The sequence below is a fragment of the Strix uralensis genome, chromosome 22, assembly GCF_047716275.1.
Source record: "Strix uralensis isolate ZFMK-TIS-50842 chromosome 22, bStrUra1, whole genome shotgun sequence".
Lineage (NCBI taxonomy): Eukaryota > Metazoa > Chordata > Aves > Strigiformes > Strigidae > Strix > Strix uralensis.
Genome location: NC_133993.1, coordinates 9210055 through 9234779, shown reverse-complemented (window position 1 = coordinate 9234779; position 24725 = coordinate 9210055). Strand labels below are relative to the sequence as shown.

The 24725-nt window shown below is 46.4% G+C and overlaps 2 protein-coding genes across 7 annotated transcripts; one reads left to right on the top strand and one right to left on the bottom strand.

The window, feature by feature from the left end:
• Positions 1 to 6930: 6930 nt before the first annotated feature.
• On the bottom strand, positions 6931 to 19950 carry CALCOCO2 (calcium binding and coiled-coil domain 2). Of its 5 annotated transcripts, none has more exons than XM_074891749.1 (15): positions 19256 to 19950; positions 17725 to 17933; positions 16770 to 16872; positions 16266 to 16399; positions 15670 to 15795; positions 15064 to 15182; positions 14862 to 14952; positions 14041 to 14166; positions 13443 to 13570; positions 13241 to 13331; positions 12354 to 12476; positions 10270 to 10365; positions 9453 to 9570; positions 9014 to 9048; positions 6931 to 8488 (listed from the first exon to the last, which is right to left on the bottom strand). In XM_074891749.1, exons 2-15 carry the CDS (start codon positions 17902 to 17904, stop codon positions 8312 to 8314), a joined length of 1647 nt encoding a protein of 548 aa, XP_074747850.1. In that variant the 5' UTR covers positions 17905 to 17933; positions 19256 to 19950; the 3' UTR covers positions 6931 to 8311. The 5 variants fall into 5 exon arrangements, with proteins under 5 accessions (XP_074747850.1, XP_074747849.1, XP_074747851.1 ...); XM_074891748.1 differs by having other exon boundaries at positions 17725 to 17913; XM_074891750.1 differs by having other exon boundaries at positions 17725 to 17913; positions 19640 to 19950.
• Positions 19951 to 20140: 190 nt separating this feature from the next.
• On the top strand, positions 20141 to 22719 carry ATP5MC1 (ATP synthase membrane subunit c locus 1). Of its 2 annotated transcripts, none has more exons than XM_074892291.1 (5): positions 20141 to 20234; positions 20780 to 20828; positions 21421 to 21498; positions 21755 to 21930; positions 22495 to 22719. In XM_074892291.1, exons 2-5 carry the CDS (start codon positions 20790 to 20792, stop codon positions 22607 to 22609), a joined length of 408 nt encoding a protein of 135 aa, XP_074748392.1. In that variant the 5' UTR covers positions 20141 to 20234; positions 20780 to 20789; the 3' UTR covers positions 22610 to 22719. The 2 variants fall into 2 exon arrangements, with proteins under 2 accessions (XP_074748392.1, XP_074748391.1); XM_074892290.1 differs by having other exon boundaries at positions 20221 to 20301.
• Positions 22720 to 24725: the final 2006 nt, after the last annotated feature.

The window sequence follows — 24725 nt, the reverse complement described above, 5'->3', positions numbered from 1 at the left end:
CGGAAGGTGGGAGGTTGTTGTGGGGCCCACAACAGCTTCAGGTGACGCAGCACACCAGAGTTCTCGACAGAGCAAAATGGGGATCCCTAAACAGCAGTGGGCATACAGGATCTTCCCATCAAGAGTCATCGCCCTCTACAGCTACCTGAAAGGAGGTTGCAGAAAGCTCGGGATGAACCTCTTTAACCAAGTAATAAGTGACAGGACAAGAGGGAATGCCCTCAAGTTGCGCCAAGGAAGGTTTAGACTGGATATTAGGAAGTATTTCTTTACAGAAGGGGTTGTTGGGCGTTGGAATGGGCTGCCCAGGGAGGTGGTGGAGTCCCCATCCCTGGAGGTGTTCAAGAGGCGGGTTGACCCAGCGCTGAGGGATCTGGTGGAGTTGGGGTCTGTCAGTGCTAGGTTAACGGTTGGACTAGATGATCTTCAAGGTCCCTTCCAACCTAGATGATTCTGTGATTCTTTATTCATGAGGCAACACGCCTCAGCGTAACGCTATTGCAGCTGGTTGGGTGGGATTTCACGACTTGGTATTAAACAGCCAAAAGTTTGCAGAGCGATCTACACCAGATGTCAATGCTATCCTAACTCTGGGCTAATGGTAGTGCGACCTTGTCTTAAATCAACACAAAAACCATCCTAAATAAATAATGAAACAAAATTACCAGCTTTGGGAAACCGAAATTAAGACTTTGAGGTCTGTTGGTGCTGCAGACACAATGGGTAGCACCATTTACATCCAGAATTTGCAACAGTTGTACAATTTCAGTTCCTGCTGCCATGGAAACAGACTGCTAAAAATGGAGCAGGTTGTTCTGAGCTAATTGTTCAACACACATGCACAAAAGCTTGGATTCCCTTTTCTTTTTGTGATACTGATTCCTTTAAACTAACCTGCTCCATTTCCATGGCAGCCAGCAGCAGATTTAGTAGAATTAATTTTAAATTTTACAATCCTGATACAAGGTTAAGGGTTTTCCAATGTTTTCTATACAATTAAAGATTCAGTGAGCTCCTCAGATTTATTTGAGCAATCTGTAGCATACTCAATATGATGCATTCAAGTGATATATAGGTGTACATATAGCTTCTGCATTCAAGCAGCGTATTTTTCTCTTCCGCTGCTTGTAAACACAAGGGTTGGAGCCTTTACTGGAACTAAAGAAATTTTCATTCAGGATCCCGCAGTGATGCGTCTAGTCTATCTTTTGTCTCTCATTGGGCCACATGTTTTAGGATAAAGTGCAAGAATCTCATGTTTAGGGGTTGTCTTAGAAAAGTTCACTGAGAGATATGATTTAATATCTCTTTCAAAGTTAATGTCTCTTCCAAAATATGTGTGTTAGGATTGTAACTCTGAGTAGTATTATAAGATTTCTTCCTTTAAGAGCAGAGGGGTTTGGTAGCTTGCAAGAAAGTTTATTAAAAAACCCACCAGTGTAAAGCAACAATAACATCTCAAGGCACAGTTTCTAGGTGTAGTTCTGAAAGGACAGAATACAGGTCATTAAAATTACCTTACACTAACAGAGAATGAACTTCCTGAAGGTGTAAAAACCATGAGCTGCCTAAAAAAATACTAATGTTCTCTGTTTCATGTAATGAAAAGCCCCTCTTCCAAACCTTTCCTACATTTTGGATCAGGTCTATCCTAACAATAGCCCTCTTTAAGGAAGGATCGTCAAGTCTAATGACTCCATTAAGGCAAGCGTGGGTTCATAGATACTGCTACAACCAAGTAATAACTCTTAGGAATTAAAAATCCATATGGCTCTCTCAGCTGTACTACATAACATGTGCAGCAGCTGCTCACAAAAATATTCTAACTGTTATTAAAAAAGGAGTTAACTACACTGTATGGCTTACGAAACTGCAACTTATTATTAAATAGAAACAAATTTAGTGTAAAAAATGATTGGAATCTGCAGGCTGACCATCTTTTTTGTCTTTTTCATTGTCACTATTTGTTTCTGGTTGCATTTAGATGCCGTAATCATGACCAAGGCCCCACAGGAATACACATTATGAAAGCACATGCAATATTCTAGTCTCATCCTGTTAGTGGGGAAGGGAAGCAGGCAGGGGACGAGACGTACAGATGTAAGTGCCTCAGGGCTTGAGTTATCAACTCACTCTCGAAGCAGCTGCTCCCACTGGCGAATCTCTTATGGATCAGTAGAGGAGAAGTACAGCCTGATGAACCCCACCAGGTTTTTCAGGCTGGGAAAACCATTGGGAAGGGTTAAAAACTCCCTCGAGTCTGAAGGGCATCAATCCCTTTTGGCAGCCATCCACTTTTTCTCCATACTGGCTCACTTCTTGTGCTGTTCAGCTTCCCTCAAAATGAATGTTAAATCTGGCAAGGGAAAGGGGGATTATGCCACAAATTTTCTGAGTGACTTTGGCCAAATTCCTTCATGTCTGCATAACTGTTTCCCTGTCTGTAACACAGGGGTAATATTTAATTAGAACATAAGTCTCGTAAGGCCTGCTTCTTCAGAGCTTGTCATGTGAGGTTGTGATGTGAAAGGAGCTATATTTAACGCCATTAATTTAGGATCTGTGTTGCTGATGGCTTTGCTGTGTTTTAGACTCTCAGCGCCAGACTAGTAATTATTTAAGACTATAAGCCCTGGGCATTCTGAAGCTAGTAGAAGCTTTGTCACCAATGTAATTTTTATTTCTATTACATGGTAAGCCAGGGTGCAAGCCTACATTGAAGCCTGAACTGACCTTGCATACAGATTTTAATGAACTCTGGCACCTCAGAAGGCAGAGAGTCCACACACTCGTTTAAAACGGGCCCCTGTGCAGTTCCCTCTGCTTGGTGAGTGCAATGGGCACAAGCACGGCTGTGCCAATCATAAATATTCCATAATATCATATAGCCAGTGAAGAATGGATGAGTGAGCTCAAGTTCCTTCCTAGAAAGCTTTAGTGTTGCCTGCAGCAGGGTGCTGTGATCTGAGCAGGCTGCTGAGCTGCAGATATTTGGGGGATGACTAAGTCAAGGGGCATAGTTTGTAGTAACCAGATTCTGGTCAGATGCAGTGAACTACAGAAACACCGCTGTTTGGATCAGGACACGGTGTCAAATTTTCCCCAGAGGTAGTTTGGACTGGCTAGGAAGGTTAAAAAAATTCATCTTGAAAAGTCCCCTTTGCCTAACAGCAAGAGACAGTCTATGCAGTACCACCGCACTAGCTCCACCACTTAAAATGTGATCAAAACCTAACAAAACCTTCTACTTGCTGAGATTTACTGCTTCACAGACCAACGGAGCGAAATGTAAACTGCACTACATCCGTCTTTATTCCACAAGCATCCCTGGTTCTGTTACTCCCCTCTCCAGCCCCCCTGGATGAATGGCCCTTGCCCCTCACCACGCTGAATAGGCCAGGTGACTCCAAAACCGGCCACCCAGCAGATGCTTCCGCAGTACCAACTGTTCTGAATCCCCCACCCCATCTCCAGCTTTTTTTTTTTTTTTTTTTTTTTTTGCCTCCTTCCCCCGTGTCCTACCAATCTAGGCTGCCTGGCACATGCTGCAAGCTGCAGTCCCACCGGAGTGATATTGTGATGGAAATGAGGGAGGGGATGCAGGCAGAACTGCACAGATTTACAGCACTCCAAGGGTTTCCATTAAAATCCTTGACAACTTGTTATTTATGAGTAGACCAACAGCTCTTCTAATATCCAGGGCCTAGACCCCATTCACTTCAATAATGCTGGTTTGGAATAAATGAGCCAGAGGATGGAAACCAGTTCTGTTAGTATAATGGAGGAGGCTAATAGCTGCTTAGAGAAAACAACTGATGTAATTCTGGGACCCAATCCTTTCACCAACAAAATAAAGGTTCGATTCTTCAGCGCATTTCACGTAGTGATTTAATTCAGCACAAAGAGGGTGATAAATGGCAGCGTTTGGATTTTGTGCCGTTATATACCCACTAAGCACTCTCTATTTGTACTAGTGCACTAGAGATAAAGGGACTCATTGACTCCTGTGCAAGCAGGAATAGGTCAGTCTGGATCTCCACAGCAGAACAAAGATAAAGAATGTGTCCTTACAAAATAATAGGAGCAACAAAAAAACCCCTCTGTGTAAGAGTAATATCTTCATTTTTCAATCTCACGGGGGCCTGTGAGCATTTCCTTCCCCCCCACCTAACCAAGTGTGGCAGTCTGTGTGTCATTTCAGAACATTTTTTTCCACTATTCCCTTCTCTGCTCTCTTCCCCTGCCCGTCGCTGACATGCCAAATACAGAAGCACCTCCACTTACTAAGTAAGCGCAGGACTGATCCCTGAAATAAGGGCTCCGATGATCAAAACACTTTAAACCCTAGAGGTGCATTCTGCTGCTGTAAAGAATTATCGATCTCTTCCGCTGTGTCTTAAAACCAAACTGGCAAGTTGATTACTGAGTATAACCACTCAATTGCTGCCTTTCCTTTTCCTCGGTTCACCTGCATCTTGCCTATTTACATTCCTTTTGTCAGGAATCTTTTTATTTCCTTTCAGCTCTCTCTGCTCTCCACGGGAGCCTCATTAAGGTGATGTGAAGAGAAGCAGCAGCAGCAGCACTCCCAGACTGCTCCACGCCTCTGCCTCCCCCTTGTCTGCACCCCAAACCTCAGCACTGTGTTTCTGGAGGAGGTTGACAATGCTGAAGGTCCAAATTGTTCTGCAGGAAGAGGAAAGAAGACACGATAGATGAAGAGGAACCAGAAGGAGAATGGGTGGAGGAAAGAGGCTGTTCGAGTGAGGAAGGGGACTGTGGCTGAACGATTAGGAATCGCTTCCTGGAAGAAGCGGAGCCACCAATCGGTTATTTCAGCATCCTTGCAGACTTTCAGGGCTGAAATAGGTTGGGAATCTGGAATCTGTAACCGTCTCCCTTGTGGCCAGTCTCTCTCTTTTTTTCTACAGCAAAAAATAACTTTTCCCAGGCAAAACGATGGTCCTTCCTATGAAATGAACCAACATCAGTTGGTATGTGATGCCCTCTCTGACCAGTTAGCAGCGTCTCTTTGCAGCTGAAAGAAGTTACCATCTGGTTTGCATTTACACATCAGAAACATACCTGTTAATTGGAAAACAATGTGCCGTGGACAGGGACAGATAATTCAAAATATACTCTGTATGAATAGGAGAGAAATCCCAAGGGAAGAACCAACTTCTCGGAAAAGGAAGGCAAAGGGTCTGACAAAAATGAGGGAGAAGCGAAAGGACCAAGCAAAGGGAGAAGAGCTCTCTGGGGCTGAGTGGTTTTGCCTGGATGAGGGAACAGAAAATGCTACGCAGCATCCCAGCAGTGATCGCTGATGGAGAGCAAACTGGGCCCGTTCCTAAGCTGGACCAAACTGATACGCCCTGTAAAGAATTAAAAATACATATATTCACAGCAATTTGGCTCACAAAGTATGACTTCTTCCTTTTTAGATACATTTCTCATGAATTCCCATTCAGATGCTACATCAATTCGGGTATAAATTGTGCCAAACCCCTACTGTCCCTTTTGAAAATTTATTTCAAGGTCCTTACCCAATACATATCAATGTAGTATTGGATCTCATCCAAAGTATAACTATATCTAATTATCAGCCATTTGAGCTTCTTCTGTGTTAAACCATAAAATTGAGATAGGATTGAAACCTCTTATGATTCCAAAGGCTAAATGCAGCAGTAACATAAATAATGCTGTAAGTTACAAGCAAAATGAAAACTTGGTCAGAAAATATATGATGTAATTTGTGCTTAAGGGTAAATTGGTCCCTGGCCGCCCAGGATAGGGAAGGTATGACCTGCATCAGGCCGAAGTATATGGCTGGGAGTCTGAATCTGTGCCATTATTACAGAAAAAAAAATGACATACCTTAAAATGCTTCCAAAAGCCAGCATCCTTATGAGATTTATTGCAGTCTGACCCCCTCTGCCGGTCACCCGCTCGCTGCCTGTGTCCCAGGGCTGGCACCTCAACACAGGCACTGAGATTTGTAGAAATGATAGGAGCAGGCAAGTGGAAAATGATAGGTACCCGTGTAAAAGGGATGGAGAGGCAATTCGGGGGCACCTGGTAGCTGAAGGACACAGATAGCATCGTGACATGACTAAGCCCAGGTTACCGGGTTTGGGTTTAGGATCCAAGCTGCTAAAGCCAGTACTAGCAACAGTGTAGAAAGGAAAGAGGTCTGATAACTGGCATTTGGGTGAATTACCAGGGTTTTAGTAAAAACTGCTTTTGTGTCTTTCCATGTTTGATCTGCTTCTGTCAAGACGCAATGCAGTAAAAGAAGCAAAATGTAATTTAGCATGAAGACGTACGGGAAAAGGTTGGGGGGGAAAAGCATTTTCTTGAAAAACAATGGGACTTTTCCTGAGGAAACAAGTGTTCGGCTAAAAATGAGCCTCATTTTGATGTAATGTTCTATTGTCAAAATTGGCATAAAGCTATGCCAGGAATGTTGAGATATACTATAGTAATCAAATAATGTCAAAACATGTACAATACCGAGTATTTTTTAAATAATATTTTATCATCCTGAGTGAGGGGGTTTTCAGCTTTTCCTCCTAGCCTAGGGCAGAAAGGTGTTGATACACTGGCCGTTCCTATGACCCAGAAGAAATTCGCCAGCTCTAGCTTTTTAGATCAGCACTACTGGGAATGGATATAAATAAACAGATCCCATGCAGCTCATTTTACTTTCCTGATTCATTCTCCTATCCCATACTATCCTTTGGCCTTCATGATATATTCCCATGCTGTGAGGAGCCACAGAGGACAAACCAGTTAAAATACGTGCTTTTTGTTAAACAAAACAGTCTTGCTACCTGCAGGGATACCATGTTGCATGCTAAAAGTTATTCAGAGAGGTGCGTAAGTACTTTGTTAGAAGCTTCAGCAAGTAATGGAAAGCCTACAAACAGCTGCCTTAAGACCTCATCAAACCCTCCAATTTATTTCTTTAAGAATGAACACAGACATCTTTTTTAAAGGTTTTATCCATATAGCTTTGATTTTTTTCACTCTTATTTTCTTTTACAGGTTTTTTAAATAATGCTTACCAGTTAGTACACCTCAAGAGAGAAATACTCTATTTAAACCTAGACTGATAAAAAGTTTGTGTAGAATAAAAATATCAAAAAAAAAAAAAATTGAAGCTTTTGTTACTCTCAATATTCTTAAAACTCTATATAAACTTCTCAGTATTTTCTATTGCTTCAGTTATTCAGCAGGAAACAGTCTAATACAGCTGGATATTAAATCTTTCCCCATTTGTGTTTGCATGGAAAAAAGAGCTGTTAATCATAAATAGAAAATTCTGAAGCAGAAATACAAATAGTAACTGGGTAACCTGTGCACAAAGCACTAACATCCCAAGGCACTTAGTTTTGAATCACAATGTTTTGGTTTGAGAACAGCTTCTTCTTGTTAAATCAAGAAGGTTTAGAAACATAAAAGAGAAAGAATCTAATTGTATAATTTCCTTTAAATGAGGATGCCCAATTTCTGATTGAGAGGCTATTTATCCTCTGTGCCACCAAGACAACTCAGCTACTGCTTTCCTGTGGGCTCCACGCCATAGTGACCTTCCCCATTTCAGAAATTTCAGGTTTTCCTCATTCTGAGATGGATGGTGCCTCACCCTACAACAAGCTGTGCTGCCTACTTTGCTGGAAGGAGGGCCCCAGACCTTCAGATCTTCAAGCAGATATTTAGTCTCTTTATAAACATGTATCTTTCACTTGCTTTATGACTGATGGTAAAAGATGTATTTTTATTTAGGCTTTTTTACTTATTAATAATTAATTCTACTGAGCAGGACTGAAAGTGTGATTATACAATGTTCCTGGTCTTTGGTTAGCAATCACAGTGCTATATTAAAGAATAAACCCATTATAATGCAGCTGTATCAGCCAAATACAGAAAACTGCTGTACTGCAACCCATCAATTGGATCCCTACCTGAATGAACAGTTACAGGGCCAATCCTGTTCTAAAGAACTGGTACCACATTCAGCTAAATTTGAATGAGGATTTGTAACTCATTTAACAAGCACATATACTCGGATCCAAGACAGAGGACTTAAATCTGATGACAGTGATTCAGTTTCAGGATGTGCACGTCTGACCTGATTTATGTGTTGGTCGTATGCTACATGGCACAGAAAGCTCAGAATTACAGTGCTAGTGGTATAGTCAGTCTTGTCTGGGTGATCTTAGCATGAATTAAGCCTACACAGTGATTTTGGTCTATTCTATACTGCGGCCTCTGCCACCTATTCTACAGAGCAGATATAAACTCAGAATTATTCCAGGTCATGACAAAACATATGGTCATCAAAAACCTGCTTATTGGACTTTTCAAAGGTCTCGCTGCAGAATGGGCACTCCAGCAGATGGCTGTGCACATGGGCCTCATACTGACTTGTCTCAATATCTTCAGGAAATACTTCATTGCACATGGGACATTTCCTTAGAGAAGCCTGAAGTACAAAGCAAATGCAAATAAAGTCAGTTAAAAAATTATATTGAAAGAGAAGAAACAGAAAAGTTTAGTAGACAGATATTATCACTGTTGGACAAGTCTTTCTGACTTCTAACATTCTCAAGCTTTCAAATATCTCCAGGCTTCTCTAAATAGCATTTAAAAGTCAAGAGCTTCTGTGAGGTGCCCTGACTTTCCATCCTTCATAGCACATGTCCATGTCTCCAGTACGAAACAAGGTTTTGAGCAGTTGCATGCTGCTCATTCTGACATTAGAAGCTGCCAAGAGCTGGGCCTTAAAGATTAAGGTCAACAGTTCCCTTTCTCTTCCTTAAGATATATAACTCTCATTAATTCTACGCGTTAAGCATCCATGGCTCCATTCTGCTGTCTGCTATCTTACGAGGACTAAACCAGTACGTAGACAATTGGCTACAGAGCTGAACTTGGAGCTTTCTATTTCAAACCACCAGTTCATGCGCATAAACACTAATTCATGTCCAGTTGTGTCCATTTTACTTACATCTGCAGCTCCTGCTCCCAGGTTTGCTCCTGCAGCTGGAAAAAGAAGTCCATTTAGCCACAGCAAAATGATTAACAATGTGATGTGCTGATAACTAGTAATTCCTGAAACATGAGGATGTGGCTCTGGATCTAAACCTCTATATTTAGGACTATCGAAACTGGATATAAGCCACAGAACTAACAGTCTCACAGCTGAATAAACTAGCTAATAGTTGTCTCTCTTGGCAGAAAATGAACAGACAGCTGATCACTTAAGTCAACTCTCAACACCTGGCAGCATTTTGCAGCTGCCAAGTCATCTGCACACATGCAAAGCTGCACAGAGGTGCTGCTAATAATGTCTTTTCTACAGCATTCAATTCAAGAGGGAGGATAATTTGCTGAGACTTTAACTGCCATGTATTTGCAGTTTCAGACAGAATGCCAAGTAATCTCACCATAATATGGATTTCCAAACAGAAGGCCTCCTAGTTCAGAAGCTGGAATTGAAGTTTGAGCTGGTGAAGAAGCCTGCGAGAGATGCCTCAGAAGATTGTCATTCTGTTTCCTTAGTTTCTGCAAAGGGACAGAAGGTCAGAATGAATTTCCAGAAGCTCAGGAGACCATTTCAGAGAAAAGTCCTACTTTGCACTAAAATAGATCCTCTGATATCAGAATCAAAATTGCTCTGAACTTCTTTTAGGTAGCTCAGTGTTAGTCCTGCTTGACTGAATGGGAAAGTGAGGTAAGGAAGGGCAAGGATCCGTTCTGTGGCCTGCTCGGAAAGGCAGACAGGATGATCACAATAGAGTAATACACTTTAAAAGACAGAAGATTATACTGAAGTCATGGAGAGTATGGAACAAATCTGAGCAGTCATTGCTTAGATTGGACAAAAATGCTATGACCATTTAAATGCGTAAGTCCATTCATACCAGTGGTGTCAGAATTAAGGTAACATTAGGGGCTTTTGAAAATCTCCGTGCTATTATGGGTCAACCAATCTATTCTGTGGTGGGGGAAAAAGGTGCAAGTTTTTTGACCCTTCCTCTTAGGTTGTACAGACGTGACAGCAACAACAGGCTGTGCGTGTACCCACAGAGTCACCTGTACGTGCCTGCAGACAGCCTGGCAGCCGGGTTTGGGTGATGGGCCACGTGCAGGCACGATTAGGACCCGTTTGGTAGAAGGGTTAATGGAACTGAACACTAGACTGAGCGATTAGTGTCATATTCAACACAGGAGAAAGGCGAGGGAGTTAAGCCACATTCTCACCTGATTTTCCTCATCAGCTTCATTCTTTCTTGCCTGCAGAACCCGAACCAAACCCTTCTGCTCCTCAAGTTCTTTAATTAAGTTGGAGTTCTGTTGCTGTGAAGGAAGAGTGTTATTTGGGAAACTGGCAAATAAAACAGTGACAGATCCAGTGCTTGGAGCTGTCTCATGCTGCACTTATTACCAAGAAATAACCCTTCACTTTCAATGGGAGTCTTACCACTTCATAGTTTGTCCCCTAGGATATCCCCACGTCACCACTCACACTCTATTTTCATTACAACGTGTGAGATGACACATGACCTCTGAAGGGTCAAAGAAAGAGGGAGGTTGAAGAAAAGGAACACAAACAGCTGAAAAATCCACCCTGGCAGGTGAGAGCTAGCCAAGTCTGCCGGGCTTCCTGGTGCTGCAAGGCTTGCATTGACGCTGGATAGCTAACACATCCTTAGGAATTAATCTTGTAGCTGACTCCTGAATTCAATCAGTAAATTAGGTAAGACGGAGCACTCAGGGATTCTGCAGTCATTCTCAAAGCATCACTCTGAGAATCCTGAACATTTGGCATCACAGCGGAGGTAATCACATCATCTATTTTAGGCATCTAATTTTCAATGTTGAAGTGAGGGTAGAGCCTCCAAAAGCCTCCTGAGTAGCACAGACAGAGGGAGAAGCACCTTTAGAAGGTCACTCAGGGCAACAGGCTAAAGATGATGTGACGGCCTCAGTCATTGCCAATGATGGTTTCTTCAGTGGAAAGAAATGCCACAGCATGCTGCCCTTTTATATCCTTCACATTCCTTCAAGGAGTGATTTCCAGTGCTGAGGTTTGTCTATCACTTCTAAAAGGTCTGCAGAAGCTACCTAAGAAAAGCAAGACTTTTGTCCATAAACTTGAATTTGTTATACACATAGAAATCTGCAACATCACAGGGAAATTGTGATGGTTCAGCAACTCAAAAGAAGGTGGAAAAGAGCGCTGTGAGTGAATCTCAGCTCCCCTGCACAGGTACCAGCAGGTTCCATACAATACAGCAGAGCTCCATGCTCAGCACTTTTAGGACCATCTCCCCATCTGCCAGCAACGCTGGGCACCTGCTCGTCCTGCAGACAGTGGGACAAAGTGAGAGTTTGGCCTCTGACCCCTTCAAGTTTTCCATGCAATGTTCAAGCTCCTTATTTTGCTCCTTCTGCACAGAAATCCCAGATTTTCACAAGCAGAGTTGCAAAGAGGTGTCAGAGAAGGATGTGGGTGAGAGCACCAAAGTACGGAACAGAAACTTTGCATTGTTTACAGCTTATTTTGGTGCATTCTGAGCATATTGCATTTATGTTATTGATTATTAAATGCTAAATTTGAGATATTAAGGATAAGAAAGAGTCAAAAACATCAGGGGGGAGAGGGGAGAGGGGAGAAGAGGAGAGGGGAGGGGAGGGGAGGAGAGGAGAGGAGAGGAGAGGAGAGGGGAGGGGAGGGGAGAGGAGAGGAGAGGAGAGGGGAGGGGAGGAGAGGGGAGGGGAGGGGAGGGGAGGGGAGGGGAGGGGAGGGGAGGGGCAAGGTTGCTGCCTCACACCAATTACTAGTCAGCTTCCTGTTGGGAGGTAAAATTAACAGCATATAGTCTGGGCAGATTTAGGGTAACTTGTTTTATTCACCCCTAAGTCCCAGTCCTGAAACAATTATGCTCAGATGCAATGACTTGCAATCAGCCGAATATTAATCCTGAATTTCCACCGATTTACTTTATCCCCTGAGCTGACTCAAAAGAGATCAAGACAGAGACTGAATGTTCCTGCTACAGAGAATCAGAATTACAATCTCTAGTTATACAGATGTTTCTTCCAGAACTAAAATGTATGTGTATACTATAAGAATAGATGTAGACTGTAAGAATCTTCAGATGGTGTGTTCACAGAACCACCTATGAGGACACTCACGCCACCATGGACACTTCTCTTTCTGTCACGGAATCCCTTAGATTCTTGTAAGATTGAGCAATATTTGAACGTGTTCACTGCTGAGGATGCCTCAATCTCTCCACCCTGGCTCCTCCAAGCACCGTGATAATCAGGGAAGGCTTTACCTGTTGACTTCTACTCATGCGTAACTGCTGATTCTCTTCCTTTAAATGTTCAAGCTCCTCTGCCTTGTCACGGTCCATGAGAGACAAGTTTTCCACTTCTTTCTCATAACTCAACACCTGAGACTAAGGAGAGAGATGAGTGGGCAAAAAGTGAAGATCAAACAGCACAGGCACCTTTTGCTACAGAAGGCAAAGCTCCAGAAACTATGGTCGCTTGAATTTTTTTTCTGCAAACATTTTTTCATTAAAACCTTTGCAGAAACTGGAGATATACTGGAGCTGATGTATTCATCAGAACACAGTATTCATTCATACATTCTGTGAAGAGCTAAGTTTCAACACAACACTTCTAGTCTGGGAAGTCAGAGGAGAGAGAGAAAAACAGAGACTCTATAGCCTGATGGTTAACCCATCATTCTGGGTCTCCTGTGTCCCAGACCTAACAACTAAGCTATTTTCAATCTACCTTCTCCCTTCACACACCTCCCAGCTAGGCTTGTTTTCACTGAAGTACTGAATATAATTATCAAATGTTTTCTAAAACAGAAGTGTTTTCTGCCTGAATCATTAGCTAGCAGGAGGTAAACAGGGGAATTTTGATCAACTTCATGAGCAAGCAAAGGGGATGTTTTTAGAGAATAAAATCCTTACAGTTTCTCTTAGCACATCACCCTCAAACATTCCTTCCAGAATAGAGCATTCTTGAGGTTTCCTGGAGGTCAAATCATATCAAAGATTGACATTTTCCTAAAGAACCCACATAACCAAAAAAGAAACTCATACACCACCTACTTGTGCTCAAGATTGTTCACGCCTCTGTCAGAGGGAAACCGATTCCATCAGAGACAGTTTGTAAAAGTAAAGGTGAGCAGCTGTATGTTTGCTACCTGCAGCTGATCCATGTGATCCAGGGCTGTTTTCAGTCTGGTGTCCAGTTGTTCCTTGTCAGAGATCATGTTCTGAATTTGCGCTTTGAGTCTACTCAGAACAAATCAAAACACACCATACATTCACAGGTGGAAATTTAATCCATCAAGGCAAGGTGCTTACAGGAAATCCTGTTTTGAGATGTGCTGTAAATACACTTACTCGTGCAGTTCTGCCTTTCTGCAGTCATCCAGCTCCTTTAGATGTTGCTTTTCCTTTTTCAGGGAATTCAGCTCCAGCTCCAGATTCTCTGTGTTGCTCCTTAGAGACTCTAAATTGTTCTGCAGCTCCTGAAAATCACAGTGAGGTTAACAGGAGCTAAATGGGACCCAAGCACTGGAACTGCAAGAACCCTCAAATGCAACACTGCCAGGCAGCCCATGTGAAGGAGGAAAATCTCTCCTTTGCATCCTGACAAGGCTTTCAGCCCTTGATGCATTTATATGAAGCCCTGAGCAAAACTTCAGGAGGAAACGGTAGCGATAACGTGATTTCAGGACAGCCTACATAACATTTTTGAACACTCTCCTTCCTGTCCATTCCTGGCTCCCGTGCCTGAAGATGTCTCCTGTTCATCATTATCCTTCTTATTGCAGTAGAGGTGTCGTATGATTTGGTAAAGGATTAAACAGATAATATGGGGAGAAACCTCCTAAATTTTCTCCTGGAAGCATACAGTGAAACAAGACCTGACTCAGTCCCTCTTCATCCTTCAGGCTTACAGCTTATTCTAACTTCTCATATTAACTTTTTTGTGTACCTGTGTGTTCTTGAGCTCTTCCTGCAGATCGCTGTTTTGTTTCTGGAGACCTGCACAGCTTGCTTGCAGCTCCTCCTTTTCTTTAAGCAAATTTTTATTTTGTAGTTCAATCTTTTCCATTTCTCCCTGGCAAGAAACAAAGTCATGTGGTCATACAGGAGCACCGAAAAGCTCCATTCCAAATAGCACAGGGTGAAGAGCAAAGCAAGCTGAACCATGCACAGGGAACACCGTGTACCTCCCCGTGCCTTCACTACTAGCACAGACCAGACTGCTGCTTCCCTCTCCCCAGCCTGCCCAAAGCTGACCCTCAACCCAGTTCCTGAACACTGAGCACATACTACCCTGATCTTTGGAGATGCTCAACGCCTTCTGTGTCTGCAGAAGTCGCAGAGGCAGAGCTCTGGGGCTTTTTTCAGTTTGTTAGATCAGGACCATGTGTGCAGTCTAGTCATTAACAAAAGGGCTGCACACAAGACACTGCAAAGAAAGAGTGCCTGGCTTCACAGCACCTCAACTGTTGGCCATGGGCATGTGCTTACTCCGTTTAATGGCAGGCTGTTACCATAAAAATGACATTTTCATTTACAAATATTCAAAATGCCCTGAAACACTATGTTTTAAGTCACTCCCCATTACAGAGAGCTCACAAGACAAGTGAAAAATGGCAGGTAGAGAAGAAAAGGCTGCCCAGATTTGTGTGACAGATCACTAGCAAAGCTCATACACCGCATACTGGCTCAAGATTGTTCACTCCTCTGTCAGAGGGAAACCGATTCCATCAGAGACAGTTCATAAAAGCAAAGCTGTATGTTTGCTACCTGCAGCTGATCCATGTGATCCAGGGCTGTTTTCAGTCTGGTGTCCAGTTGTTCCTTGTCAGAGATCACGTTCTGAATTTGCGCTTTGAGTCTACTCAGAACAAATCAAAACACACCATACATTCACAGGTGGAAATTTAATCCATCAAGGCAAGGTGCTTACAGGAAATCCTGTTTTAAGATGTGCTGTAAATACACTTACTCGTGCAGTTCTGCCTTTCTGCAGTCATCCAGCTCCTTTAGATGTTGCTTTTCCTTTTTCAGGGAATTCAGCTCCAGCTCCAGGTTCTCTGTGTTGCTCCTTAGAGACTCTAAATTGTCCTGAAAATCACAGAGAGGTCAACAGGAGGTAAATGGGACCCAAGCAATACTCCTGCTCTGCACTGGAACTGCAAGAACCCTCAAATGCAACACTGCCAGGCAGCCCATGTGAAGGAGGAAAATCTCTCCTTTGCATCCTGACAAGGCTTTCAGCCCTTGATGCATTTATATGAAGCCCTGAGCAAAACTTCAGGAGGAAACGGTAGCGATAACGTGATTTCAGGACAGCCTACATAACATTTTTGAACACTCTCCTTCCTGTCCATTCCTGGCTCCCGTGCCTGAAGATGTCTCCTGTTCATCATTATCCTTCTTATTGCAGTAGAGGTGTCGTATGATTTGGTAAACGATTAAACAGATAATATGGGGAGAAACCTCCTAAATTTTCTCCTGGAAGCATACAGTGAAACAAGACCTGACTCAGTCCCTCTTCATCCTTCAGGCTTACAGCTTTATTCTGACTTCTCATATTAACTTTTTTGTGTACCTGTGTGTTCTTGAGCTCTTCCTGCAGATCGCTGTTTTGTTTCTGGAGACCTGCACAGCTTGCTTGCAGCTCCTCCTTTTCTTTAAGCAAATTTTTGTGTTGTAGTTCAATCTTTTCCATTTCTCCCTGGCAAGAAACAAAGTCATGTGGTCATACAGGAACACCGAAAAGCTCCATTCCAAATAGCACAGGGTGAAGAGCAAAGCAAGCTGAGCCCTGGACAGGGACACCGTGTACCTCCCCGTGCCTTCACTACTAGCACAGACCAGACCATGGGCACGTGCTTACTCCCATTTATTGGTGGGTTGATTCCATAAAAATGACATTTTCTTTTAGAAATATTCAAAACATCCCGAAACATTATGCATTAAGTCACTCTGCATTTCAAAGAGCTCACAATCTAAATGATAAATGGCAGGTAGAGAAAAAACGGCTGCCCAAATTTGTGTGACAGATCAGTAGAAAAGCCAAGATTAGTATCCAAGTCTGCTGAGTTCTATCTCAGCATCCAATTTACTGGATCACTCCCCGTTAACAGTGAGCATATGCCACGAAAAGCAGAGGCAGTAAAACGCAGGGGAAGAGAGGACACATACCTGTGTGGTAACCACCAGGATATCATCCTCAGCTTCTGCTCTGAACTGGAAAGGCACACTGGCTCCTCGGACCATGCCATCCTCATCGACGTAGCAGAACTGGTAGTATTCATCATCTTTCGGTAGGTAGCAAGCTTCAAAGAAACACAACAGCCTCATCATATGCAGCTTCTAATTATTCAAGTGTCTTAACTACACAGCACAGAAAGTGAGAACCCCAGAAAACTGAGACATCCTAGTTCAGTATTGTTCCTGCACTGTGAGTAATTCCTTGTGGCAGTGATAAGAACAGTATCACTTAGTCAGGATGGCAGAATTTGGCAGATTCAAAATTTTGTGATTTATTATGGCATTTGAAATAAGTCCCCCAACGCATGATCCTACAGATATTCTGTAATTCCGAACGTAGAGCTTATTAGTGGCAGCAAAGTGGGAGTCTGCCTGTGCGTGGCTGTGTGTGCTTGTGTACATCCATTCCCCGAGTGACCCAAGCTCCCAACTCACCTTTGAAACAGATCTGTTGCTGCACAGGGGTGTCCCTGTGGATGTCACCGGGCAGAGGAGCCCACATGAATGTGTAACATTCCCGCGTTGTTTTCCATCCCACCTGCAACAGCAAAATTGTTATATGGCATCACTCAGTTCATGTTTATCCTATGGTAATGGGACTGTATTTCCATATAGATCAGTTACTGGGAGGAATTTTGCACTGATATCCTGACTTCTGAGAGTTGTGGTCTATGCATGAAAGAATAATCGGTGTTTGCTCAGCCTTGAAGCTCTTCAGACCACAACAGGTCTGGCACTTTGTCCCTAGGCACAATAAAGATGTTCCATTACACCAGGTTATTACTGAAAGTTTTGGGCCCCTCACCCCAAAAAGGCCACTGAATGACTTGAGCGTGACCAGAGAAGGGCAACGGAGCTGGTGCAGGGTCTGGAGCACAGGTCTGATGGGGAGCAGCTGAGGGAACTGGGGGGGTTTAGTCTGGAGAAGAGGAGGCTGAGGGGAGACCTCCTGGCCCTCTGCAACTCCCTGAAAGGAGGGTGCAGAGAGGGGGGATGAGTCTCTTGAGCCCAGGAACCAGCGGCAGGACAAGAGGGAATGGCCTCAAGCTGCGCCAGGGCAGGGTCAGACTGGCTCTTAGGAAGGATTTCTTTGCAGAAGGGGTTGTTGGGCGTTGGAATGGGCTGCCCAGGGCAGGGGGGGAGTCCCCATCCCTGGAGGGGTTGAAGAGGTGGGTTGACATAGCACTTAGGGATATGGTGTAGTTGGAAACTGCCAGTGCTAGGTTAACGGTTGGACTAGATGATCTTCAAGGTCCTTTCCAACCTAGATGATTCTGTGATTCTGCGAAAAAAAATCCCCAACCCTGTTCTATCAAAGCCCAAGCTATTTGTTTCTGCCTACTGCTGCTTCCTCACACTTGGCACAATCGGTTTCACAGTATTCACTCACCTGGAAGATTCCCACCCAGTCCTTCCCGCGAGGATCAATGTTCTGTGTGAGGGTGTAATAACAGGTTATGTCTTCTCCGGGAACATAAAACTTCTCCACGTTGTTAAAGATGACCTGAGAGAAGTAGCAGTTGTCTAAGAGGACAGCAGAGGTGGGAGGCTCATCGGAGGTCCCATTCATCTTGGAAGTCTACAAGAGGAAAGAATAGCCTGAAAAGCAGGCAGAAGCTTAGATGGAGACTGCAGGGCTGTGCTCAGAAAGGAAAAGGTATCCACAGCTGTGAAGAGTGGTGATAACGGCACTGACAACGGCTGCCTCGGGAGGACGGAGAATTTGTCCTGCTGGGAGCGGAAAACAGGGCAGACCATAGAAATAGGTGTGGCACAAACATCTCTTGTCCCTGGTGCAGGACACCCAGGGCTGCAGTTTCACTTTTAGTTACCTCAGTAAAGCGAGGAAATGGCGTGCGATTCACCAACTTTCCTACCCTGATGTGCCTTTATGATTTACAGCTCCCAAATGGCAGGGAACTCTTGACAGCCACCAGTCAGAAAAAAGAAAATAAAGCTTCAGGACAGGATGTGAGCCCTTGCTGCCACAAGGCTTAAAAGTAACTTGCAAAGAAAATGAAAGAGTCAGTGCCTGGGTGCAGCAAAACAATGCATTCTGCTGCAAAAAAAAAGATGTTGGTTTTGGCAAAAATACTTGAGATCTTGAAGGAAAACACACCCAGAGGCCGTGCAGAGTGAGCTGATGGCAAAGTCTGCAGTTCACTTCCAGGAAAAGACGACAGGAAGTAGAGTGGGGAGGACATTTCATTAACGTTGAAATTTTTTTACGTGAACAGTCTGTAAGTCATCAGTGAAGGCAGGAGAGGCCCTGCGAGGCCACTGCTGCCCCCCGAGGGGATGGTGACAACCACACCTTCGGGGTGTCGGTAATTATCGGACAGTCCCAGCCCAGAGCCGAGCTAATGAGGTCCCGTTACAGCTCACACGGAGCAGAGCGGAATAAATAACGTTTCCGCCGGTGTTCACCGCCGAGCCTGTCTCCAGGGACTTTCTGTTTTGTTTTTTGCCTTTTTTTTTTTTTCCATTTCTTTCGCTGTTGCCGTTTCATCTTTCATTAACCTGCAGCGCCCCGAAGATGCAGAAAAACCCGGATTCTCCCTTCTCAAGTGAGACCAACTGCCAGCCGCGGTTGGTCACCGGGACACCGTGGCTCGGGTGCACCGGGCAGCTCCCCCGCCGCCGGCAGCGTGTGCCACGGGGGTCCCCGTTAGCATCCCCCGTGTGCGTGGATTGCCGGCGGAGGGCGGGGAGCGGACCGGGCTGTCCCCCCTCCCCAGACCGGGCACCCTCGACTTCGCCGCCAAGAAACGAAAGTGAAAGTGTCGCCGCCGTTTCGCAGCGGCCCCCCCCCCGCCCTCCCCCCACCCCCTGGCCTCCCGTACGGCCCTGGGAGGGGGAATCAGACTCCGGGAAGGGTATACGGGACCCCATCACCACCGCCCCCCCGCCACCTCACTCACCGAGAGGCACGGCTGGAAACCTCCGCGGCTGCGAGGAGGAGGTGGAGGACTAGGAAAGGCAGAGCCCAGCCAGGACACCTCCCCCTGGGCGGCCCCGGCCGCGCTGCTGGGACTTGTAGTCCGGTGCGGGAGTGCCCCCCCCCCCCCCCCCCCCCCATTGGCGGGGTGGGGGAAAACCGGGGACACCAGTGACGGTTGTCCTGGGCCGGCAGGCTCGGGATGGGGGTGGATAAAAGGTCAGGGAGTTTGGAAAAGCATGAAATTAAAAGTCTCGGTAACGATCTACGGCCCTGGGGAGGCCCCTCCAACCGCTCTCCTCCTCCGGGGCACCCCGGTGGGCGAGACACCGGCGACCTTGGGCGGGCCCACCTCCCCTCGGCTCACCCAACGGCGGTCCCCAGCGGTTGAGGCTGCCGGTAACAGGGCACGGAGCCGGACCTTGCCCCTGCACCACGGCCGGGCGGCGATCCCCCTCTCCAGAGCCCGAGCCCCTCCCCGGGGCGACGGCACTAAACCTCAGCTCCAGCGACGCTCAGCCACGGCTGAACCGGGCACTTTAACAAACCACGGGGAAAACGTTCAAATATTCGAAATGATCTTTTAGGAGAGACTCGGAAGGGAGGCGGGTGCCGGAGCGGGCGCAGCAGCCACCGACACACCGGAGAGGGCGGCCGGGCCCACCCCACCGCCATCATCCCCCCACCTCTATGGTAACTCTATGGAGCAGCCCCGCGCGCCTTATGGTCCTCTGGAGGACTTCCGGCGCTCCAGCCAATCAGCAAGCACGCAGGGAAAAAAACGAACCAATGGTGGCCCGTGCGGCGACACCGCCCTCGCGCTCCGTAACGCTCTGCCGGATCCTGGTGGGCGGTGCTCGCTCGGCGGCAGCCAATGGGGAGAGCGGAAGTTGTCCCAGGATGCATCGCGCCGTGCGTGGCGGCAGCCAATGAGCGCGGAGGACGCGGGGGGACACGGCAAGGTGAGCGGGGCGGGAGCGCCGCGTTCCTCTCGCCGCCGCCGCCGCAGCTCCGAGCGGCCCCGCGGAGGTGGGACCCGCTCGGCCCGGCAGCTCCCCCTGGACACTGCGGCCCTACGAGTAGCGCGGGGCGAGGGGGGGCTCTGCCGGCCGCGGGGTAGCACCGGGCCCGGGCGGCCGGTGGGGTCGGCGCCCGGCCGTGCCCTTCGCTGGGAGGCGGCAGCCGCGGGGGGCGAGATAAGCGTCGGCGTGTCCGCTGGCCCCACGCACCCCCCGGGGCTCGGGCGGGCTCAGTTGACCCTTGAGGGGAGGCTTCGACTGTGTTGGGGAGGACAAAAATGCGCCGTTGCGAGTTTTGTCCTGGAAAGACGAGGATTAATGGAGGGAGGGCGGTGGGGAGACACGGAGCCATGCGTGGGGGCGGTGGGGAAAAGCCTCAGGGACGTGGCTCCAGGCAGATGTGTGTCAGTCCCGGGAGGGGCGTGTGGGCTGGTGGCAATGGCATTGGGGTTCCCAATTCCTTTTCTTTTTTTCTTCATTTGATTTAGGTTAAGCAAAATGCAGGCTCCTTTGGCTCTTGTCAGCTCTCCAGCTTTGGTAAGTTGCCTTTCTTAAGCATAATAATTAGGTATAATAATTCTTAGTGGGAATACATGCTTGTGAAATCTTTCTCTGTGGTGCTTGGTTCAAAGTACTGTCCTGGCCACCCTCAGCTGAGGTGAGATCGTGTGGGTTTGCTTTACTGTGGATTTAACAAGGAGGGGAAACAAGGTGACCTCTGGTGACCGGAGGGCGATAGCTACCATCTTTGTAGATGTGCATTGAACTGCAGGCCTGAGGGTTTCTCCAGAGATAAATTAACTACCATAGAGACACTCAGTTGTCCCTTTCTCTCAAGGTATGCGTTAGCAAGAGAATGTAGGGAATTGTAGTAATGACTGAGTTGCTGTAGCAGAGATGATGCTCGTTGTGCTGCAGTGTGTGGTCTGTAGTAGTACTGCTCGTGGACTTAATCCAACTGGCTAAAGTAGAAATATCCTAGACTTGCGTATGCCTTTGCTTTTTAGTCTTGTTTCATTCTTAAGATGTTTAAAAAAATTCTAAGACATTCATAAAATAACTGCTCTTTTCTGAGGATTAGTGCAGATGTATCCAATTATAGACGTTAACTGTCTGTGTTTCACTTCAGTTCCGGTGCTGTTCCAGGGCTCTGGCCAGACCAGTTTCAGTGTCTGTTTTCAGCAGGCCTGAGGTTCAGACTGTACAGGTGAGAGTCTTACGTGGTAAACTGGGTCCTGTATTTCTGTGCTTGCTGCCTGTGATATGTCACGGTTCCTCCTGACGTGGAGGAGTAAGTTTGTATATCAAGAGGATGGCTTTCTAGCCCATGTTGGTGATGGCTTCGCAAGCTTGGCTGACTTTGTTCTGCCTTGAGTAGAGGATAAATGGTGATAATATTTTATTAAAAGAAATATTTATGATTAAAAGTGTCATTATTGTGTTTCTTCTCCTGTATCCCACAGCCAGCTGGCGTTTCCCATCCGCAGCTGACGCGCCGTGAGTTCCAAACCAGTGCTGTTTCCAGGGATATCGACACTGCTGCTAAGTTCATTGGTGCTGGTGCTGCCACGGTCGGGGTGGCTGGGTCAGGAGCGGGTATTGGAACGGTGTTTGGCAGCTTGATCATTGGCTATGCCAGGTAAGTAAGATGCCAGGCTGGCTTGAATTTATTCCCTTCTTCCAGCACTAAATTCAGTAGATTAGTAGAGCTTTCTCTGTAATATATGTCTGGCTCTACATGCGTAGTGTATATAAGCAGATACTGCATTTAACTGAATATAAAATGGTGGTTATAGTCCATTATTCTATTAAAATAAATAAGAGAGCAGCTGTTTGAATCCACCCTATACTTCTGAATGATGCAGCTGCTCTGTGGAGCTCTGCCTGCCTCTAGAAGAAATGAAGGGCTAGTTCTTAGCAGGAGCTGTTGCTTGGTACCACCAGGGTGTGTGGAACTGGCCTTCAGGGTTCAACATGTCTACATCACTAAAACCAGCGGAAAATCATGGCTTTCTCATTCCAGCTGATGGCTGCCTGCCATAAAACTGGTGTGTGCTCCAAAATCCGTTGCCTATGTGTCATAATCCTGGCTTTCTGTGATACGGGCTCTGGTTTGGTTTTTTTTTTCTCACTGTGGAACTTTTTTTTTTCTTTCCCCCCCATCTCTCTCTCTGGTTTGTTCCGCACCTTGTACAACCTACAGGAATCCGTCTCTCAAGCAGCAGCTCTTCTCCTATGCCATCCTGGGGTTTGCCCTGTCTGAGGCCATGGGTCTCTTCTGTTTGATGGTGGCATTCCTTATCCTCTTTGCTATGTGACAACTTCTGGTCCTGGCTGCGGCTTCCATCACTCTGTCCTCTGCGGTTTGAGTCTGCTTCCATCAGAGCGTTCCAGACTGACAATTAAAGAAAAGATTTCTCTAAATAAACTGGTGGCTTTATTTTTTCTTTTTTTTTTTTTCTTATGTTCTGGTCCAGTGGTGGGGAAGTACTTGGGGAAATTGGTGTATTGACTGAAGAGGGTAATGTCCCAGGTATGGGGGTACCCACTAATAAAGGAGAAGAGGAATATGAAGTGGTGGTGGGAGGGGAGGAAAACTAATGTGAGTCAGTCAGATAAGAGAGGATGGCCTTGAACAGCTCAAATCTATGCAAAAATCCCAACAAGCATTGCCCTAGTGAAGCAAATACTTCCAGATGAGCTGACAAAGCGTTGGTGTTTTCAACTTACTGTTGTTGAAAATGCTATGCCTTGTTTTTTTTTTTTTGCATCTGACTATGTAGAAAAGGTGATGTGTACAGGTGAAGGTGCTTAGAAGTCTGTTAATGGAGTTTGCTTAACTAAGTTACAAGGACATGAGGATATGCACTTGCCATGTCTGAATTTTCTTCCTTAGTAAAGAGCTGCTTTCAAGGTCACACTATTCATGCTCCTTCTCAAAGCATCAGTTTGCACAAAGAACCACAGCGTTATTTCCTCCCTCCCCCAACAGTTACGTGCTTCAACTGTTTTAGCTATTGGGATATAGTAGAGAGGAGAAATGCTAAAATCTGACCTGAATCTCGGACCTTGTGCCTTGTAGGAAGGTGAGCACTGGGGGAGCTTGTCTTGTTATCTGCTTTAGGTAATTGAATTAATGCAGCTACTGTGTGTGTGCTTAAAACCTCTGCAGCGCGGTTGTGACCTCTTTGGGGGTAGGAATGGGGTGCAGGAGCTGCTCTGTAGTAGCTGCTTACTGTGAGGGGAAGAGGGGCTGAGAAGATTTTTTGACTTGGAAAAACTGTCTCTGAGACTTCTTGGAGAAATGTGGCTCTGAAACCAAAAAGAGCTCCAGGGAGACTTGCTGGCTCGGCTAGGGAGGAAAAATCCTACATCCGCAGCCAGGAAAACAACGCTGTTCCATGTGTCTCTGTTTATTCTCCCTTACAGGCAGGGAACTGTGTGTAAGTATCTTCTTGTATCCATGGTGAAACAAAAGTGACCTTGGAACTGGAATCTCTCGGGTGTGGCTGTACCTTGCTCTGAGTAACTGAGCGGTGCTGGGGGGCTCTGGCAGGTGGTGTGGGGGTGCGATGGTTCATGTAGGCCAGAAGCAGAGCTGCTGGGTTTCTGCGAGCTGGAATAATGGCTTCCCCCTCTCCGGACAGGCCATTTTGCTTCCTGACCCTTTCCTGAGGGCCTGGAGCACATGTCGTATGAGGAGCAGCTGAGGGAACTCTGGGGGGGTTTAGTCTGGAGAAGAGGAGGCTGAGGGGAGACCTCCTGGCCCTCTCCAACTCCCTGAAAGGAGGGTGCAGAGAGGGGGGATGAGTCTCTTGAGCCAAGGACGCAGCGCCAGGCCAAGAGGGAATGGCCTCAAGCTGCGCCAGGGCAGGGTCAGACTGGCTCTTAGGAAGGATTTCTTTGCAGAAGGGGTTGTTGGGCGTTGGAATGGGCTGCCCAGGGCAGGGGGGGAGTCCCCATCCCTGGAGGGGTTGAAGAGTCGGGTTGACCCAGCGCTGAGGGATCTGGTGGAGTTGGGAACGGTCAGGGTGAGGTTCACGGTTGGACTGGAGGAGCTTCAAGGGCTTTTCCAACCGAGATGATTCTGTGATTCTGAGGCCGGTGGGGTGAGGCCGGGCACCCTGGGGAGAGCTCTGGGTGCTGCCTCAGGCCGTGGCTGCGCCTCACTCCGCTCTGTAACGCTGTCCTGCCACGTCTCCACAGGCCGAGGCGAGCTGAGAGCGAGGCTGTTGAGCAGCCGCTTCCCAACAGAGTTTTTTCCACCCAAAAAGCCCCAAACTAGTTATTTCTGCTGCTTCCAGCCCGGGACACCCCCCCGCAGCAGGAGGCGCGCTGCTCCCGGCGTACACTCTAGCCTATGATGAGGCGTCTCTATGGAAGGGGCGCTCTGGCGCCGGAGGGGGGCGAGACTCTATGGTGGGTGGGGGGAGT

What these genes read in the sequence shown, in the direction of transcription:
- ATP5MC1 (XM_074892291.1), top strand. Translation starts at nt 20,790, where the DNA reads ATGCAGGCTCCTTTGGCTCTTGTCAGCTCTCCAGCTTTG. An exon ending in TTGTCAGCTCTCCAGCTTTG is followed by an intron (nt 20,829 to 21,420) that starts GTAAGTTGCCTT and finishes GTTTCACTTCAG; the next exon opens with TTCCGGTGCTGTTCCAGGGC. An exon ending in TTGATCATTGGCTATGCCAG is followed by an intron (nt 21,931 to 22,494) that starts GTAAGTAAGATG and finishes TACAACCTACAG; the next exon opens with GAATCCGTCTCTCAAGCAGC.
- CALCOCO2 (XM_074891749.1), bottom strand. Translation starts at nt 17,904, where the DNA reads ATGAATGGGACCTCCGATGAGCCTCCCACCTCTGCTGTCCTCTTAGAC. An exon ending in AAGAGCTCAAGAACACACAG is followed by an intron (nt 13,571 to 14,040) that starts GTACACAAAAAA and finishes TGTGATTTTCAG; the next exon opens with GAGCTGCAGAACAATTTAGA. An exon ending in GCATGAGTAGAAGTCAACAG is followed by an intron (nt 10,366 to 12,353) that starts GTAAAGCCTTCC and finishes CTTCCTTCACAG; the next exon opens with CAACAGAACTCCAACTTAAT.